Source organism: Lissotriton vulgaris, chromosome 11, assembly GCF_964263255.1.
Source record: "Lissotriton vulgaris chromosome 11, aLisVul1.2, whole genome shotgun sequence".
Classification (NCBI taxonomy): domain Eukaryota; kingdom Metazoa; phylum Chordata; class Amphibia; order Caudata; family Salamandridae; genus Lissotriton; species Lissotriton vulgaris.
Genome location: NC_141699.1, coordinates 1,069,895,438 through 1,069,913,485, shown reverse-complemented (window position 1 = coordinate 1,069,913,485; position 18,048 = coordinate 1,069,895,438). Strand labels below are relative to the sequence as shown.

The 18,048-nt window shown below is 45.3% G+C and overlaps 1 protein-coding gene across 1 annotated transcript in view; it reads left to right on the top strand.

Moving 5' to 3' along the window:
- The window catches only part of AP2M1 (adaptor related protein complex 2 subunit mu 1), a 164,070-nt gene that overhangs the window by 58,275 nt on the left and 87,747 nt on the right, over positions 1-18,048 (top strand). The window contains exons 3-4 of the mRNA XM_086944460.1: positions 1,505-1,770; positions 12,672-12,754. Coding sequence (XP_086800586.1) covers positions 1,505-1,770; positions 12,672-12,754 — 349 coding nt within the window. The remainder of the gene's footprint in view (positions 1-1,504; positions 1,771-12,671; positions 12,755-18,048) is intronic.

Here is an 18,048-nt window from a genome sequence, read left to right as displayed (position 1 = left end):
GCTATCGAAAAGCTAACAAAGCTTTACCCACTAGATCAAAAACCCATTCAACCACAGGTAAAGTTGGTTATCAGAATTACTGAGCAATATTACAATTTCTGAGATTTAGAAGAACCTGGAGACCTGCTCACACCTTTACAAGAAACTATTGTATTGATTCATATTCTAGCGCAGATGCCCAGATTGGGCAAGCCTGTTTAAGAAATCTTTGTTTAGGTCTATTCCTTTTATCTCCTTCTCTGCAGCTTATGGGATGAGCTAGCCGTTCTATTTAGTGCTAATGAGTGTCAATGGAGATCGCCTGAAGGAGAAGGAATTGTTTTTGAGCTGCAATTCTATTTCACCTTCACGGGAATTTCCAGTGAAATCATAAGCAACCCTCCTTTCTCTCCGATGGAAAAGATTCAGTCTAAGCTTACATTTTTACTTGTAGCGTTGAAAAGAACTGTTTACAAGGCATAATGGGACACTCGACCATGGTCTAAGTGCCTTTTAAAGGTACAGTGTCCATTGTCATTTAACTTCGCTGCAGCCTACTGAGCTATGTTATTGGGTTTTGCTTTTCATTTGATATAAATGAAAAACAAATGGTTTGTTAATGCTTTTTAAATGTCACTTTTCCTCCTTATAAGTGACTTTACAAGGTGTTATGCATTTTTCCCTACTTTAACATCTGACGATGTATTTCCTCACCTTGCCAAAGTGAGGTGAAGATGTTACACAAAATGGGACTTAGAAAAACGTTTTCTGAGATCATTGCACATTGCACAGACTGTTTATGATTATGATTTCGGTGTAGATTCCTCTGAAGGAGAACTAGGATTTCAGGTATGAAACAATTGCTCTGTGAAACTAAAATCAAACTACCATTTGAGTTTATTTAGAATCGTCTTAAGATCTCAATTCATTCTATGTCAGGAGTTAAAGATCATTCTGTCAGGGTCTAAACGTACTAGAAACACCATGACTTGATTAACTTCTCATTTATAGGCATTTTGTACTTTGAAAGGTTCAGTAGGGTCTTGTTAGTAATTGGTACCTGTCTGATCTCAAATGCTGAATGTGCTAACATCATAGGGGTCTGTGTATTTACTGTTTTCATCTCCATGGCTCATTACTCAAAATGTACTGTTATGAATAATTTACTTTAGCACAAGGCATCCATGTGCAACATTTTATCTTACATGTTTTGATATTACACTTAAACAAGATTTTTTTATACTCAGCTTCCTTAAACGGAAAGCTTGTCAAACAGTCCTGACCGTTTCTTTGATGCTTCACGTATTAATATTGCTATGGGGATTGACTGATTTTGTAGTTCTGTTTGAACATACTGCTCACCTGTATTCCAACCCACACATCTGAGCAGATCCCTAATGTGATTATAGGGTTATGTGACACCCAGAATGGCTATGAATAGATTTTAGGTGGACATTTCTTCAGAAATAGATTACGGTCTGATCTAATGTACTCCTTTGTCTTCTTGTGTGTGGAATTCCTGCAGACGGAACGCAGTGGATGCCTTTCGTGTTAATGTCATTCATGCCCGGCAGCAGGTACGCTCCCCTGTTACCAACATCGCCCGCACAAGCTTCTTCCATGTCAAGCGCTCCAACATTTGGCTGGCAGCCGTCACCAAGCAGAATGTCAACGCTGCCATGGTATTTGAGTTCCTTTACAAGATGTGTGATGTCATGACCGCCTACTTTGGCAAGATCAGTGAAGAGAACATAAAGAACAACTTTGTGCTGATATATGAGCTGCTTGATGGTGAGTAGGACCCTTACTCTGTACCCTGTTATCGAGCTTCTGATACTAAGTGGGGTCCATATTTTTAGGGACTCTGGGAAGAGCACTTGTTTTCTCTAGGAGGTGCTAGATGAAGAACAGACGTTCATGAAAAAAAGTTAAGGGATAATTTGATTTATGAACTTCAGGATGACTTTGTAGACCATGCATGAGTTAGGACTTTTTCTCCTTGTTGCACCTCCCTCGATTCATTTGCAATCTGATCTTCAAACAACCTTGCACCTAAAGCAGGTGAATGGAATGCATGAGTACTAATTATTTACTTGTAAATGGTCTGCTATGCAGACTTGTGACTGTGGTCAGTCTAATATTTGGACTGCTGGATAGGGCAGAGCCCATTTAAAAAAATGTTTAGTGAGCTGGATAGAGTAATTTTGCAGCGTGAATCTTTCTGGATTCACTATGCTGTGTATATTCTGCAATCTGGTGGTTGGGTCCGGAATTTTTTTCTCTTTTTTTTTTTTTTTTTTTTGTAGCCCAGGTGGGCGTCTACGTCCCACCATTTGGTGTACCTTCGGTGACGTCTGCATGCTCCGGGCGGAAGCTACCACCCTTGGGTGCCATCTTCAGATTCTTTTTTCCGCCGTTGGGTCTGGATCGTCGCGTGAAGCTCCAGAAGTTTTGGAGGAGAAAAGGAGGAAATACAACAACTCTTCGACGGGAAAGACCTGAGAAGATTGGGAGACGGTTGGGAGAAGACCATCAGAGAAGAGACGATGAAGAAAGGGAAGAACATTGAGATCTTCGACGTCCTTGGAGGAATGCGCACACAGGGGGCCCTCTGAGCGCAGGGATGTACAAGACAGCCTTTAAATTCTGCAAAAAACTGCCACCACAAGTTCGCGCGGAAGGACCAGCACCCGGTCTGCAACCTCTGCCTGCCAATCAACCACGAGAGCAGAGACTGCAACGCCTGCTCCGTCTTCAAGCCGAAGACACTCAGAGTTCGAGAGAAATAGAGGACAGCTCACCACATGATGCAGGGCAACGGCCAGGCCCCGACGCTTTACGAACTGGGCCTCTCCACCGACGACTAGGACAACCATTGCCGAAGGTCCAGATGACTTCATGGTCGCATAGACTGATAAGAAAACGCCTGACAAGGTAGGAGGGTCTACGACCCTGAAAACTCCCACAGGGCCTCGAAAGCCAGAGGCAGTCTCTCGAAAGTTAGAGTCCAGAGCCTCGAAAGGAGCACCGGCGCCGAAAAGTTCGACGACCGAAGCTGCATCCTCTGAAAAAGAGCCCAGCGGATCCTTTGAGAAGGACACCCGGAGGTCGAAGACCGGCGAAAAGCAAAGGTCGTCGAAGCAAGCCCCCGAAAAAGGGTCTTCGACTTCGAGGGAAAAGGAGCCGAAGAAAGCTTCGCCGCCGAAGAGAGCAGCCGAAACGCTCGACGACGAGCAGGTCGCAGAGATGCTGAGAAAGAAGAAGGCTCGAGGCCGAAATGGAGAACATCCTTCAGAGAAAGAAAGACTTCGATGAAAGGATGGGAAGTTACAAGATCCCCTCGAAGCCGGCAACGTCAGTCGCTGAGGTGCAGGAGCACGAGGAGTTCGACGTCAAAGAGCCGCCGAAAACTCCGGAACCCTCGGAGCACGAAGAGGAAGAGGACCTCTGTTACACAGAAGGTGATTACAGGGACCAGCAGTCAAGCTATGGCTCAGGTTCCTCGACGGCCCAAGACCAGGATTGGCAGGACCTCGAGGCCGAAAACCCGGAGGAGGCTGTGGAGACATACCCCTCGAGGCCTTCGCCGCCGGATGACATCGGGGCATACAATGAGGTCGTCAGGAAGGCAGCGGCAGCTTATGGGGTTAAGCTGGAGGTGGAGTAGCCAAAAGCAGATTTCCTGCTGGAAACATTGCTCCCCACGCAGACCAGAAGCCAATTCCTGCCCATGCTGAAAAGTATCACAGACCAGGGGAAGGAAGCCTTAAAGGACCCGGCTACATGCAGATCAGTAACGGCGAGGACGGAAAAAGAATTACAAATTCTCCTCCCAGGACCCGGCTTACATCAAGGGGTCCGTCACAGCAGATTCGATAATCGCGACTGCCAGAAGAAGGGCTAACGTCCCAACAACATCTGGGCCTCCACCTGACAAGGAAAGCAGGCAGATGGACCTAACAGCAAGGAAAATAGAGAGGAACACCGCAACGCACTGGCGGATGGCGAACTCAAACGCCCTCCTAAACAGACATCAATACCAGCGTTGGGATGAGATGGGCCAATTGCTCAAGCACCTCCCGGAGCAATACCGTGAGAGGGCATCACACCTTGTGGAAGAGGGGAAAAGCATTGCTAACTCGTGCGTGAAGACAGCCTTGGATGGGGCTGAAACATCCAGCAGACTGATGGCTATAGGCATCACAGAGAGAAGGCAAGCCTGGCTCAGGATCTCAGGCTTCAAAGCTGAGGTTCAGAACAACATCCTGAACACACCCTTCAATGGTGAAACACTGTTCGTAGCCCCAGTTGATGAGAAGCTCACACAACTGAAAAAGGACAACAAGACTGCAAGTTCCATGGGGACCCTGCAATTCAGGGGTATGAGAAGGGGCACTCCTACACGGAGGCCGAACGGCAGGGGTGGAAACCAGCGAGGAGATTCACACCAGGCATTTCACCAGGAACAACAGTGACAACCAAGGTCACCAAGGCCAGAAGAGGCAAAACGAACTACCAGAACAGGGGCCAGTCCTTTCGATCAAGAGGAAACTGACGAGGCCAGAGAAGGAGAGGTGGTGAACAACCCCCCTCTAAGTGACTGCACACGGGAAAAGGTGCTCACCCACTCCAACCCTCCGTGGGAGGAGCACGGAAAACAAAGAGGAGAGGGCTACACGGACAAGACAAAGGAACATGTAACACCAGTAGGAGGCAGGGTAAGATTTTTTCTCCAGTAGTGGAGAAAAATAACCACAGACAAGTGGATACTGAACATAATGCAGTTCGGATACTGCAAAGAGCTGGTAAAGAATCCACCAAACAGGAAGCCAAAGAGAAGAGAGCACTCAGGAAGAGAGCTGCAATTGCTCCAAAAGGAAGCGCAAGAACTCCTCCTCTAAGAGACCATTGAAACGGTCCCATTCAAAGAACGGAACAGGGAGTGTACTCAAACTACTTCCTGGTGCCAAAAGTGGACGAAAGCCTAAGACCCATCCTGGACCTACGGTTCCTAAACAAATATGCAAAGACCCAAAAATTCAAGATGACGTCCCTACAAGAGGTCATCCCACAGATAAAGGCCGGGGACTTCTTGTCCACCATAGACCTCAAAGATGCGTACCTGCACATCCCCATGAACAGGCAGCACAAGCTCATGCTAAGATTCACAGTGAACAAGGATCACTACCAATTCACAACCCTGGCTTTCAGTCTAAAGTCCGCACCAAGGGTGTTCACCAAATGCCTCGCGGCAGTGGCCGCACATCTGCGATGGGAGGGGATACATGTGTACCCCTACCTAGACGACTGGCTCATAAAGGGAAGCTCTTACAGGACATGCAAAGATCACGCAGAGCAGGTCACAAGAACGCTAACAGGCTTGGGATTCTCCATAGACTGGGGAAAATGCTCAATGGAACTGGAGCAGGTGAAGATCTTCCTGGGTGCTCAAATCGACACCGTCCAATGCAGGGTGTTACCCAGCGAAAAGAGAACAATCAGCCTACTGAGGCAGAAACGTCACTACCAGAAGGGGCGAGCTCTGACAGTGAGAACAGTGAGCAAAATCTTGGGAATGATGGCGGCATGCACACACCTGGTCCCCAATGTACGCCTACAGATGAGACCATTCCAGGAGTGGCTACAACAACAATGGTCACAAGCTACAGGAAGTTGGGAGGATCTAGTGGTTGTAACGCACAGGGTGCAGGAAGAAATAAAGTGGTGGACCAAAGAAAGGATGACAGTAGGGAAACCTCTAACACCACCGGACCCAACAGTGACCATCACCACAGACGCATCCCAGAAGGGATGGGGCGCACACATGAACAAGCAGAGTGAGGGGTCTGTGGAGCCCTACAGATGCGGTCAGACACATCAATTTCCTGGAGCTGAAAACAGTGTTGCTAGCCCTCAAGGCCTTCCAGAAACACCTGTACAGCCAGAAGGTGCTGATACAAACAGACAACACCACAAACATGTTTTATATTAACAAACAGGGGGGAACTCTATCATTCCCTCTATCAAGCTTGGCACAGGAAATCTGGAGATGGGCAATACCATTCAAGATAGACCTGCTAGCCATTCACCTGCCAGGGAAGGACAATGTAGAAGCGGATTGGCTCAGCAGGCAGACTTCAGCATCCCACTGATCCCCAGGGTTCTCAGCAAATGCATGATCAACATGACGCTCATCCTGGTGGCACCACAATGGGCCAGGTAGACCTGGTAGACCTGGTACTCTCAGATAATGGAGATGGCGCAGCCCCCCCCCCCCCCCCCCTCTCCCCCACAAGTTCCCGGAAAGAAGAGACCTACTCTCCATGGAAAACTGAGAAGTTCTACACCCAGAGCCGGAGAGCCTCAACCTCTCAGCTTGGCTCCTGAGGACTTTGAGTTCGCACATCTAAAACTACCAGAGAGCACCCTGCGGGTGCTGCGAGAGGCAAGAAGGCCCAGCACACGCAAGTGCTATGGGGAAAAATGGAAAAGATTCACTCAATGGTGTGGCAAGAAAAAACTACATAGAAAACTGACATGGGAATCTACGGTGCTAAGGTACCTCACTCACCTAATAAAGGCTAAGCTAAGCTCAACCTCGCGAAGGGTACACCTGGCAGCGATTGTGGCATACACAAGAGGAGAAACAGGGAGAAGCTTCTTCACATCTCAAGTCGTAAAAAGATTCCTGGAAAAAGAATAGCGCCACCAAAAAGAATGCCGCCACCGGCTTGGAACCTGAATGTGGTACTGACAGAGCTCATGTAAGCACCTTTCGAACCCATCCACAAAGCATCACTGCAAATGCTGACTGAAAACGGCCTTTCTGGTAGCAATCACCTCGCTACGGAGGGTGAGCGAACTGCAGGCTCTAACACTGCAGGAACCCTACATCCAGATACACAGTGACAGGGTCATGATGAAAACAGACCCGCACTTCATGCCGAAGGTGGTGTCAAGGTTCTACATGAATCGGAGTATTCAGATCCCTAGCTTCTTCCAAAACCCCACTACAAGCGCTGAGAGGGCACTCCACACTCTAGACGCAAGAAGGGCAGTGATGCACTACATTGAAAGGACGAAGGGACACAGGAAGACTAAACAGTTTTTCGTATCCTTCGCAAACCGCTACATGGGTAAACCAGTGACTAAAAACACCATAGCTCGATGGATCGCACAGACAATACAATTCTGCCACAAGCAAGCGGGACAGGAGCTAACAGGAGAGGCACAAGCCCACTCGACCAGGAAGAAATGAGCAACAATGGCTTTTCTGGCCAACACACCAATTCAGGACATATGCCTGGTGGCAACATGGGCTTCAGTGCACACGTTCACTAAGCACTATTGGGTGGATGTACAAATGAACAAAGAAGCACAAGTAGGACAAAAAGAGCTTCAACATATATTAAACACCCAACGATAATCTTCCACCCAACCGCCACAAAAGTAACAAAAACCGCTACAAAATCTATGCACAGCATAGTGAATCCAGAAAGATTCACGCTGCAAAACGAATAGTTTCTTACCTGTCGGTGTAGTTTTGCAGCTTGAAGATCTTTCTGGATTCACTAGCGAACCCACCCGCCTCCGCCAGAAAGACGAGGCTGGAAAAGAAGGTGGAAACGCATAGAAAAAGAAAAAGTTGAAGCTTACAAGATACGTGAAAAGAATTACAATGAAAAAAGGATTAACAAACATAGCTATGGATTCACTACAAATACAGAAAAGGAAAAAGACAGAAAAAAGAATCCGAAGATGGCGCCCAAGGGTGGTAGCTTCCGCCGGAAGCATGCCGACGTCACCGAAGGTACACCAAATGGTGGGACGTCGACTCCCACCTGGGCTACAAAAAAAACTACGATTCCGGACCCAACCACCGGAATATGCACAGCATAGTGAATCCAGAAAGGTCTTCAAGCTGCAAAACTACACCGACAGGTAAACTATTCGTTAACTTGGTTATAAAATGTTAGTCTCATTGATCTTTGTATATCTAGACATTAATGGAGGCTTATAAGGTGATGTCTGACCACAGTGGTGTGGGGGAATGATGATGATGATGATGATGCTAATGGACGTTTTTTGGCAGGATTTGTTGCTCATGATTCACAAAGCATCAATTGGCTCTATTCTGTGGTTCTTATTGCTTTTTCTAGCTGAGAGGTTCTTATCATGTTACAGGCACTAGATCTCTAGGGCAATGTGTAAAGTGTTAGCACCCTGGTACAGCAATACTGAACTCCCTAGCTTCGCCATGTACAATAGGCATAGCTGGAAGCACTCCGATTATTCATTTATGCACCTGCCTCAGGCTGGCCATACATGCTAGTGACATGGGTTCAGTGCTCTTAATTGGAGAGTCAAATGAAGGCAGTAATGTTATTTCCAACTTGCATTGCCATCAAAATCTAAATACAATGTACAGTATCCACAATCAGTCTACTTTAGTCCTGTATCTAATGTGTTTGCAAGAAGATTAAAGTCGGAATTCTTCCTTCCTTGTTGGAAACATTTGTCCCTGACTCGTGCAGAGGTGGTGTCGTTATCCTATGTCTCAGATTAATTATTGTAGCTCTTTGATGGGCCATACGTCCACTGCATACTTTTTCTAAAGCTGTGGCACCTGCTCTGGAAAGCCTTTTGTATTTATTTCCCCAGTGATTCAGCAATCATACAAGTTCACTTAAGGTGCTTCTACTTTGCTTTTGTGAGGCATCAGAACCGGGCTCAGATATCCAAGGGTCGATCAAAGTGCCCTCTTTGTGAAAGTGGCTAGTACCCCCTCATCCCAGACTGAGAGGCTGATAGTTGTGGCAGTAGTGGGCAGACAGGTCTTTTTTTCCCTGTACACCTATTTACCCATACAACTACAGAGGAATAGCACACTAGCTACCTCCATGTATAGTAGATGCAGTTTTCCATAACCGGGACCTTTTATTTTCTGGATGTCTGGGAGGGTTCAATCTGGGGGTGTCCTTTCACATGTGCTTGGTTTAGAGAATGGTTAAGGCCATGTCTCTCCACTTGTGTTCTGTGTGTTCACATCTCCTGACTCCTCCCCCTTCCAGTTTCCAAAAAAACAGTTGTCCACAGGGTGTCAGGCGGGTCATGGTAGGTGGAAAGTAAGCGGCTTGGTACATCAGATTTTCTGTGATGTAGCTACAGTTTCCATGCCATAGTCAAACCTGCCTGCCCCTTTCCTTTTTTGAAATCTGCATCTCTTACGCGTCTGCAATCATTTCAACATAGCTAGCCTCAACCTAGGATTGGCAGAAGAGCTAGGACACAGGCTTGAGGTGATCATGCAAGGATCACCGCCCTCCAAACCACTTGATTTGCCAGACCTGTACATCACAGGAAGATTAGGATTGCCCTTATTAGAAAGTACCTTGTTACCTTGATTGTACACAGGGGGTGTTCTCTACAGCAGCATGAGGAAGAAAATGTAACATTCTCTTTACACATTGGATCGAAGTCTGGGAGAAGCCGTTGAGTCACCTTTCTGTTTACCCTATGTTGAGGAAACCTGCCTGCCATGAAGAGTAGGAGAACTGCACCTACCTGGAGGATTGACTTAGACTGCAAAAGATGAGCAATGCCTGGAAGGACGTGCATGTTAAACATTGCAATTGACTGAGGATTACACAAGAGCCAATGTATCCCCAGCCAGCTACCCAGGAGATGACCTCCTGGTCAAGGAGAACCTTCATTGTCTTCAGCCATAGAGAATGGTGGGCCGTCTCTGCCCCTTACCCCACCCCTGCTTATAAGGTGACTGAACCTACCTCACTGGCCACACCTACAAGCCCTGAAAAAACTTCACCTTGACCCCTGGACCCCATCCGATTAGCTCGAGAAGGTGGCCCCCATTCCACATGATAATCTCACTCGCTGTTACAATACCAGAGGTATCTCAGTTTGAGCTCCTTTGTTAAGGACCAAATTGTCTTGACTAATTACCTGACCACTGCAATTCCTTCCTAGTGTCCGATGTGGATGGCCCTACCACCAGAAAGTCAGTTACTGGGCATATTTAAAAGAAAGACCCATCTTGTTGAGTTGGAGAGCTCCTGCATTCATACAAACAACCCGCCCCTTCCACCTCCCAGTCATCCCTCAAAGGACCTGTCTTTCAGAAGGGCAGGAAACTGTCTCTGCTCTTACAGGAGCATGTCTTCCTATAAGGCGGTATCCACAGGACCGTGTCTACCACTTAGCCTGTCCAAAATATTATGTGATGTAGTCAGTTACCATTCTCCCCATTTTGAGTATATCTGGCAGCATGTAGGGGTTGTGCATGCCCGCTAGCAACATTTTATTTTTACCAGTTTGCAGCATCATCAAGGCACAGTACTTCATGTTGTAGCTGTGTGGCATGGCCACATATTCTAGAAAGAGATCTGGTAGCCCAGGCCTCCCGTATCTCCAAGGAAGCTTACTTGTGTCTAGTTTTACTCTGCTCCGCCCATACCAGAGCGCCTAATAGCTTATCCAATTGTGCAAATGTGTAAAGCTCAACCTGGCACATTGCATTCTGCAGCACATATAATGCAGCACATATAATGCAGCAAAACCATTTTAGCCACTGACATTCTTCCCATCATGGAGAGTGGGGGTGTTTTCCAGAACTCAACAGACAGAGCCAGTCCCTCCAGCATCCTGCCCATATTAAAGTCCTACTGGGTTCTGGGGCATTGTGTGACCTAGATCCCGAGGTAGCAATGTCTCGCTCCCACTGTAGCCCCCAGTCAGTTCGGGAGTGCTAAATCCGTTCACCCCAGTCCAGCTGGAGGAAAGAGCTACGACTTCACTCTGCTTGTATATAGTCCAAGACATTCGCAAATATACTCCGTTATTCCAGCAGAACCATGACTGACCTCTCTGGATCACCCAAACACACAACACCAGTGTCATCTGCATACATCGTTGGCAAAACAGGGTTAGGGGGTGCTAGACTAGCGCCCCCCCTGGTTAGAGTCTCTATCTTAACACACAGGCCAGTAGCTCCACTGCCAGTGCAAAGAGCACGGGGTCATTCCTCTCTCATCCCAGGGGTACGACACCATGCCACCTGTATACACCCTCACCTCAGGTTGTGTGTATAGTAGCTGCACCAATTGAATGAAATTGGGGGGCGAATCCTATGTCGCAAAACAGCCTGCATATAGTGCCACCCAACGGTTTCAAATGCCCTCTGTCAAGGGTTGTCACCGCAAACCTGTACTCTGAAGTGTGCAGATTATGGTTCAGGCAAAGGAGGTTGGACATTGTGTTCTGCTCTGGGGTTTTCAAGTACCTGATCGAATTCAGCTGTAAGACAGTCAGTCCCTTGAGACTTGCCCTGCTTCATGCATTCCCCCCTCAGTGCCACTTTAAAAGCCTCCTATTTGGTCATTCTATTGTTGGTGAAGTGCGAAAATATCTCTGAATTATGTGGTGAATTAGGTGTTCTAATGAAGCAAAGACACTTAAACAAGTATCCACATTTTTTTTACTTATATTCAAAAGTGCTCAGTGCTCGCAAGTGTTGGCTGGTTTGTGTCATTGCATCATTGTTTTGAAAAATTCTCATCTGATGTTTGTATTCTGTAAAAGAAAGTATTTCTTATTGCATGGAACCATTGTTTGTCTTGCATGTGTCCTAGGTTCGAGGTATTGTAAAGGGCAACCCCTGTTAAATAATTTAATTAAAAGCTGGCTTTCTCTAATGTTTCCAGGCTGTTTGTTAGTCGTATGAGGTTCCGAACTCTACTTCTTCGTCAAAAAGGGTGGTGTTTGGAACACACCCATCTTTTAGAATAATGGAATAATGTGACATCTCCATGAGATTTTTTTGTTTTGGTCTATTCCCACATTCTTTTTTGAAAGGTTTTACTCAATTCAGATGTTGGGTGCATTTAAAACCATTATCACTGCATGTATCTTCACCTTCCTCTCCTATCACACTGTAAAGGAATTGAACAGCCAGTCACATTTTCAGTAGAGATAAGGCTGTATTCCTCGCATTTTACTGGCAAATTTGTCATATTTACCGGGCAGCTACAAGGGGCACTTCGTAGTCCACATTCTGCTAATACTTGCCTCTTGTTGATGATATGTATTGCACAGTTTAATCCCGTTTAGTCTTTTAGAGCATTTAAACTTTATTCTCCGGCATCATGGCACTGTCTTTTTTTTTTTTTATCTCCATAATTTGAGCTCTTGCTGTGTCCTTTATCCACTGAAAAGGATAAGTTAACTTTCATGACTGTAATTCAGAGTCCATAGGGTCTCTCCTTTGTCCAACACCCTAATGCCCCAAAACCTCTTTGCCCATTACCTACATCTAGATGTGCTTCATTTCAGAAAGCTGACTCTGCAGATGGTGTCCACCTCTTTGTGTCAGAGACGCCGTACTGGTTGCATGAAGTGCCACATGCATGATACTGGCTAGCCAATGGTTGTACTTGAACAGCTTTCAGAAGCAATTTCTGACCCTGCTGTCAGCTAGTAGGGTTAGCAGGTAGGAAACCTTTCTCCGCTGTGTTAAGACGTAGCAAGCCTTACTTTGCAAGTAAATCTGTCAGTTTGTAGTAAGAGTTATGAGCAGTCTACATAATCTTCTCATCTTTCAAGAAGTTGGAAGGAAAATGTTGATGTTTATATTGGTTGTTTACTCTTTCTTGTTTTTTTTATTTGCGCATCTCTAGAAATCCTGGATTTTGGTTATCCTCAGAATTCTGAAACTGGCGCATTGAAAACTTTCATCACCCAGCAAGGGATCAAGAGCCAGGTAAAATAATTGCCCTTGTAGGATGGAGAACATCAGTATCATTCATGATTTTTTAACACAATGACCCATGTTCTAAGGTGGGCCATCTCACTGAGCTCACAAGCACTGTACCTGCTCCTTAAGGTGGAAAGAGATTTCAACGTTGCCTTACTGGGAGAATAAAGGAGACCCGCCAACATTGCCCCCCAAAATTTTTCTGTTCTTCCAGGGGTAAGAGTGGTCTGATGTACACTGGTTGCTTTTACACCATATATCCTTGATGAGAATTCAGCTGGACAGCTTCTGCACCTCAAGTATTATGTATTTCACATGAAAGTGCATCAGTACCTTCTATTTCTTTGTATACAATGTTCAAACAAAGTAGCACAGCTGCTTTCTCTGAAGTGATTCAAAGTTTTAGGTAAAATGTGGGTATTGCTTCTCTCGATTTAACCACACATCTATTCCATGCTAGTGATCAGAAGAAAGGCAATTGTTCAGGTGGCCACATAACTGCCCCAGTTTGGCGGATAATAATGCTTACCAGGTTAAAGTAAGGCTAGCCGCTCTCCCCTACGAGGCATTACCTTTTCTGTATAAACTGTGGCTTTAATGGATTGCAGAGGTTTTCCTCAGTCTGTGGACCTGTGGGGAAAAGATTTAATCTTGGCCAGTGTTCCTGATACCTTTGCCATCTTGTAGAACTGTAATTATCACTCATGTGCTACTGTGCTTGGTTCTACACAATGTCCTATAGATTGCAAGCGATGGAAGTGTCTTTGCTTTCTAAAAACATATATCAGAACAGGGTTGGATTCAAATTCAATAAGGGCCAGACCACCAAAATACGTGACCCAGTTAACGAACCAGATAGCTAAAAAATGTTCAATTTGCAAATCGGGGCAGTTTTGAACTTATGAAGACTTTTTCTAGGTGTTTAGCCAAGTATGGAAGACTGAATGCTTGTTGTTTGTGCTAATATTGAGAAAATCGGCAGTAAAAATAAGTCCAGAAACAACCAAAAAACTACCCACAGACTCCTTGCCAGACCTGCCCTTTTGGCACTGCTTGTTTGCCCTATAACCCAGCCTGTCTCTGTATAAGAACCTCTAGCTTTAATTTACACCCTTCCCTCTTCCACATATCTACTTGTTCAATTTTAACATCCACATTTCTTGGCCCACACCAACTTGATACATCTACACTTCCATGCTTCTTATCTCCAAAATTCTACCTATGCCACTTCTGCTATACCACCTCATCTACTCCCTTCTCCAGTACCAACTCATGCACACCTGTTACGCCGCAATTTCCCACACATTTCCTTCCAAGCTTCCAGTTCTCACATTCGCCTTACCATTTCGCTGTCAATCCCATCTGGCTCCACTTTCTAAGTGTTTATTTACTTACACTTTTTCATTAGTCTCTTATCTACTTAGATCTTCTCTCCCCCTTCTCCCTATCTTCCTCATATCCCACATTGCTAGCCTGACCCTGAATTCCCCATACCAGCCTATGCCTTTCTGTGTATATAAATTGAGGGCTCTGAGGTAATATAAATTTTTATGCTCAATTGTGTCCCCTACTACGTACCCCAACGTCTCCATGTACGAGTTAAAGTGCATGTAACTTCCCTCCTGTGCCAGCTATGAAGACGCAAATACATTTGCGTCCAACGTTAACATGTCCTCTTTCAGATCCGCCATGAATGGATCACTAATTCAGTTCCTAAGTATGCCGTGCCACCGTCTTTACGTGGTGCACTTTCATGTTTTCATGGCTCTGGCGAAGGCCTGCCATCGAGCCTTTTCCTGATTTCTGCCATCAAGCTCATTTCTGTTTTCTGCCTCTGAAAACGGCAGCCCCCACCTGCATCTCTGAACTCTGCCTTCCTTCCTGCCAAGCAGCGCGGGGCCTGGCTCAGTCCGGCCTGCCTGCCAAGATGGTATTTTGCCTTTATGTTATCAGTTCTGCTCCGTGAATCCACATTCCTAGCTAACGAGTAGGATAAACATATCCTGCCTGCAATAGATACAGTCCAGTCTTTCCGTCTCCATGCAAGTGTATTACTGTACCAATTTCCATAGAAAACTCCAGTTACTTAAAGAAATATATGCATCTCCTAGCCTTAGTGACAAGTAACCTCTGTCCCGATAGCCTTTAGTTTCCAGCAACATGTACTCCAAACACAAGATACCAGATATGATTTAGGAACAAGTTGATCTGACCCACCAGACTTCTGTCTCTCCCCTCTAAGGCTAAATGTCAAGTCCCCTGCACCCTCCTGTTTACGTCAGTCACACGTCATGCTGCTGCGCACGCATCCTTGCTACAGATTCCTGCTGACACTGCAAGATTTCATTATGTATCCACCCACTTGTGACACTTTTATGTGACGTTTCTAGTACCCACCCCGTGTACGCCCTAGTGCACGCCTTCTGATTACGTATTGCTACGCACATGTTTCCTATCTCGCTTCTCTCAGCTGTTACGCCTTCTGCATGAATGAACTATAAATATTGTACCTTGTTAATAAAGCATTGCTCTGTCCCTTCCTGAACCCCAGTGGTGAAAGGAACATGATATCCTGGTCCGGACCATACAATTCCATTTTATGGAATAAAACCCCTTAAAACTCAGATGCCACGGACTCTGTGTCTCTTATTTCGATTAAGCTATTTTATTGAACTTTACTGCATAGAAATTAAGTACCAGGTAATTTTATTTACCACATAAATTGGCACCCCAGATGGGACCCTCCCCCACCTTACGCGCCGGCGGTGCGTTGCAGGCCTAGTCCCCTGCCACAGCCGGACGGACACTCATGCGCATCTGCAGGATTTCCTGTATCTCCCTCAGGCCAACGGAGGTGACTGAGACTGCGATCGACACCCAGACGAGGCGGTGAGGAGTGCGGAGGATCCCAACCCGAGTCCAGCCGAGAGTGCAAGGTCCGAGGTGTCTTGAGGCCCACCAGTTCCGAAGTTCCGAAGTATCTACGTCGCGAGTCCAGTCCAGTCCAGGGTTCAGTCCAGTCCAGTCCAGTTTCTGAGGCCTTCCGTTTTCTGTGCTTCCCGGTGAGTACCGTTGCTGAGGGAGTATCTAGACGGGTGTGTTACTATGCATCCGGTAAAGATGGGTTTGGGTACACAGATCCAGTCTGCACTGTTTAGCAGTGTATCTGTACTGTTTAGCAGTGCATCAAGAATTCCAGTCTGCACTGTTTTAGCAGTGTATCTGTACTGTTTAGCAGTGCATCAAGAAGTATTTTAGTGAGTATTTTCGTTATAGAAATCAAGTATAGTCAATATATGCATAGGATTTTTGTGATTAATGTCGTGGTATGAGTGACTGTTTGATATATGTTACTGTGTTCTTTTATGTAATAATTGTGTTCAAAATTCAAGTAAAAGTCTAGTCAAAAATATTACGATGCCACTGTTCAGTAAATTAAGACAGATAGGAACTAGAAAAGGGATTCTAGAAGAAGCAGTGCCTGTTCCACCTAGGGACACTCCAGGGCACTTTATGTACCACAAACATGGCTTAGATGCCATACTGTACTTAGACTTGTGGGTGGACTACACCAAGGAGTTAGAAGAGAAATATAGATGGCCTGTTTCAGGAACATGGGATGCCGAGTGCATCATGAGAGTAGAAGAAGCTCTATGGAAAAAGAAATCAAGACCCTCACAGAAAGATGCCATTGAGTTATGGCGCAAAGAGTCACATAGGAGAACAGAGAAAGAAATGCCGTTGTTACTGGTCCTCTCAGAAGAACTAGCTAAAGTGACCCCCTCAGAAACACCCCGTAGGTCACGAGCGCCACCACCTGTACCCTTTAGAGTATGTAGAAAGAAGCAATTCCCCACTGTATATACGATCCAGAACCAGGAAAGGGCTCAATGCTCGTGATTTCACTAAGACTAGGAAGATTTGTGTAGTTTCTTGTAAATAGCTCCTTGTAATATGGCTTGTGAGGAGCATATTCTCATTTAGACTTGTTGTGTTCCTTGTGCATTTCGCCTTGTAAATATGCCTTGTGAAGAGCATGTCATTTTTGGACTTGTTGACTTTCTTGTAAATATGGCTTGTGAATAGCGCCATGTGGATATGGCTTGTACAGAGCATGTTATCATTGCGTTAGTCAGGAGAGAGCTGGATCTCTTTCAAGTGCTTGGAGAAAATGTTTTGAATACGGGTTAATTTCTTGGATTGAGAAGGCAGTATTTGTTTTGACAAGGTGTTGAGGAATTTTAGCGTTTTTTTTGGGGGGGGGGGCGTGTTCTTGAGCGGAAATTCGTACCCGTTCCAGTGGAGGGATTTGGTTGCTTTTTGGTGAGGATTTAGGGAATAGCTTGAACTACTGTGATGCAAAGTTTGAAAAGGATCCGAGCTGTGGAAGTGGTGGAAAAAGCATGTTTTGTGCGGGGGTGCGATTTGCAATGTTATCCAATGGGCGTATTCAGTTTGCAGATTGAATGGTAAAATGTTGCATGGAGGGTAAAGGAGTGTTTTTGTGAAGGGTTTTGTCTTGGAATACTTGATATAATGTGTTTTAGCTCAGAAGACGGTAAAGTTGTAAATAGACCAGTCGAATTGAGATAAGGGTTTTGCACAGAGGGTGCTTAGATGTTTTCAGGGTTTACAGGATAATATAAATCAGACCCTTCATAGAATGCGTTTTTATTAGTGTAAATGAACAGTGTGTTTTTTAAATAGGAATGTTTCTACAGAATATTTTTTTCCCAATGTCTCCCCTACATTAGTTTAATTTGCATTTAGTTTTAAGACTGACCTATGTACTTTGACAGGCTGCTTCAATTGATGTGTGCAGAGAACAGTCCCCACTAAAATTAGAAAACATGGCCTTTTGAAAAAGTATGAATCCTGGCCCTCTTAATAGGTAGAATAGATAAGTTTGCACACTTACTTATGAAAATATTGGTTATGCAATGCAGAATTAAGGAGTTCGACATGTTATTTTCACAAAAAAAAAAAGAGAGTAAAATATGGTGTGTTTCCATGCCATGAATGTTTTGTTTCCCTTGCAGCTAGTAGCAGTACAGAATTATTTTTAAAATGCTAGCATGTCACTCAGTTACAGAAAAATATATGTCTTTATTAATTTACTTTTTAACACGTTTTAAAGATTTGCTTTAGTTAAAGTTAGAAAAGCTCTGGCCTGGGAAGAGATATGTTATGACGTACAAGGAATGTGTTTTTTAACCTTGAGACAGTCCGTCCCCTGGTTCCCAGTGAATGATGTTTATATAAAGGGAGGGCTACTCCCTCTTGAAGCTAGCAGTGCCTGT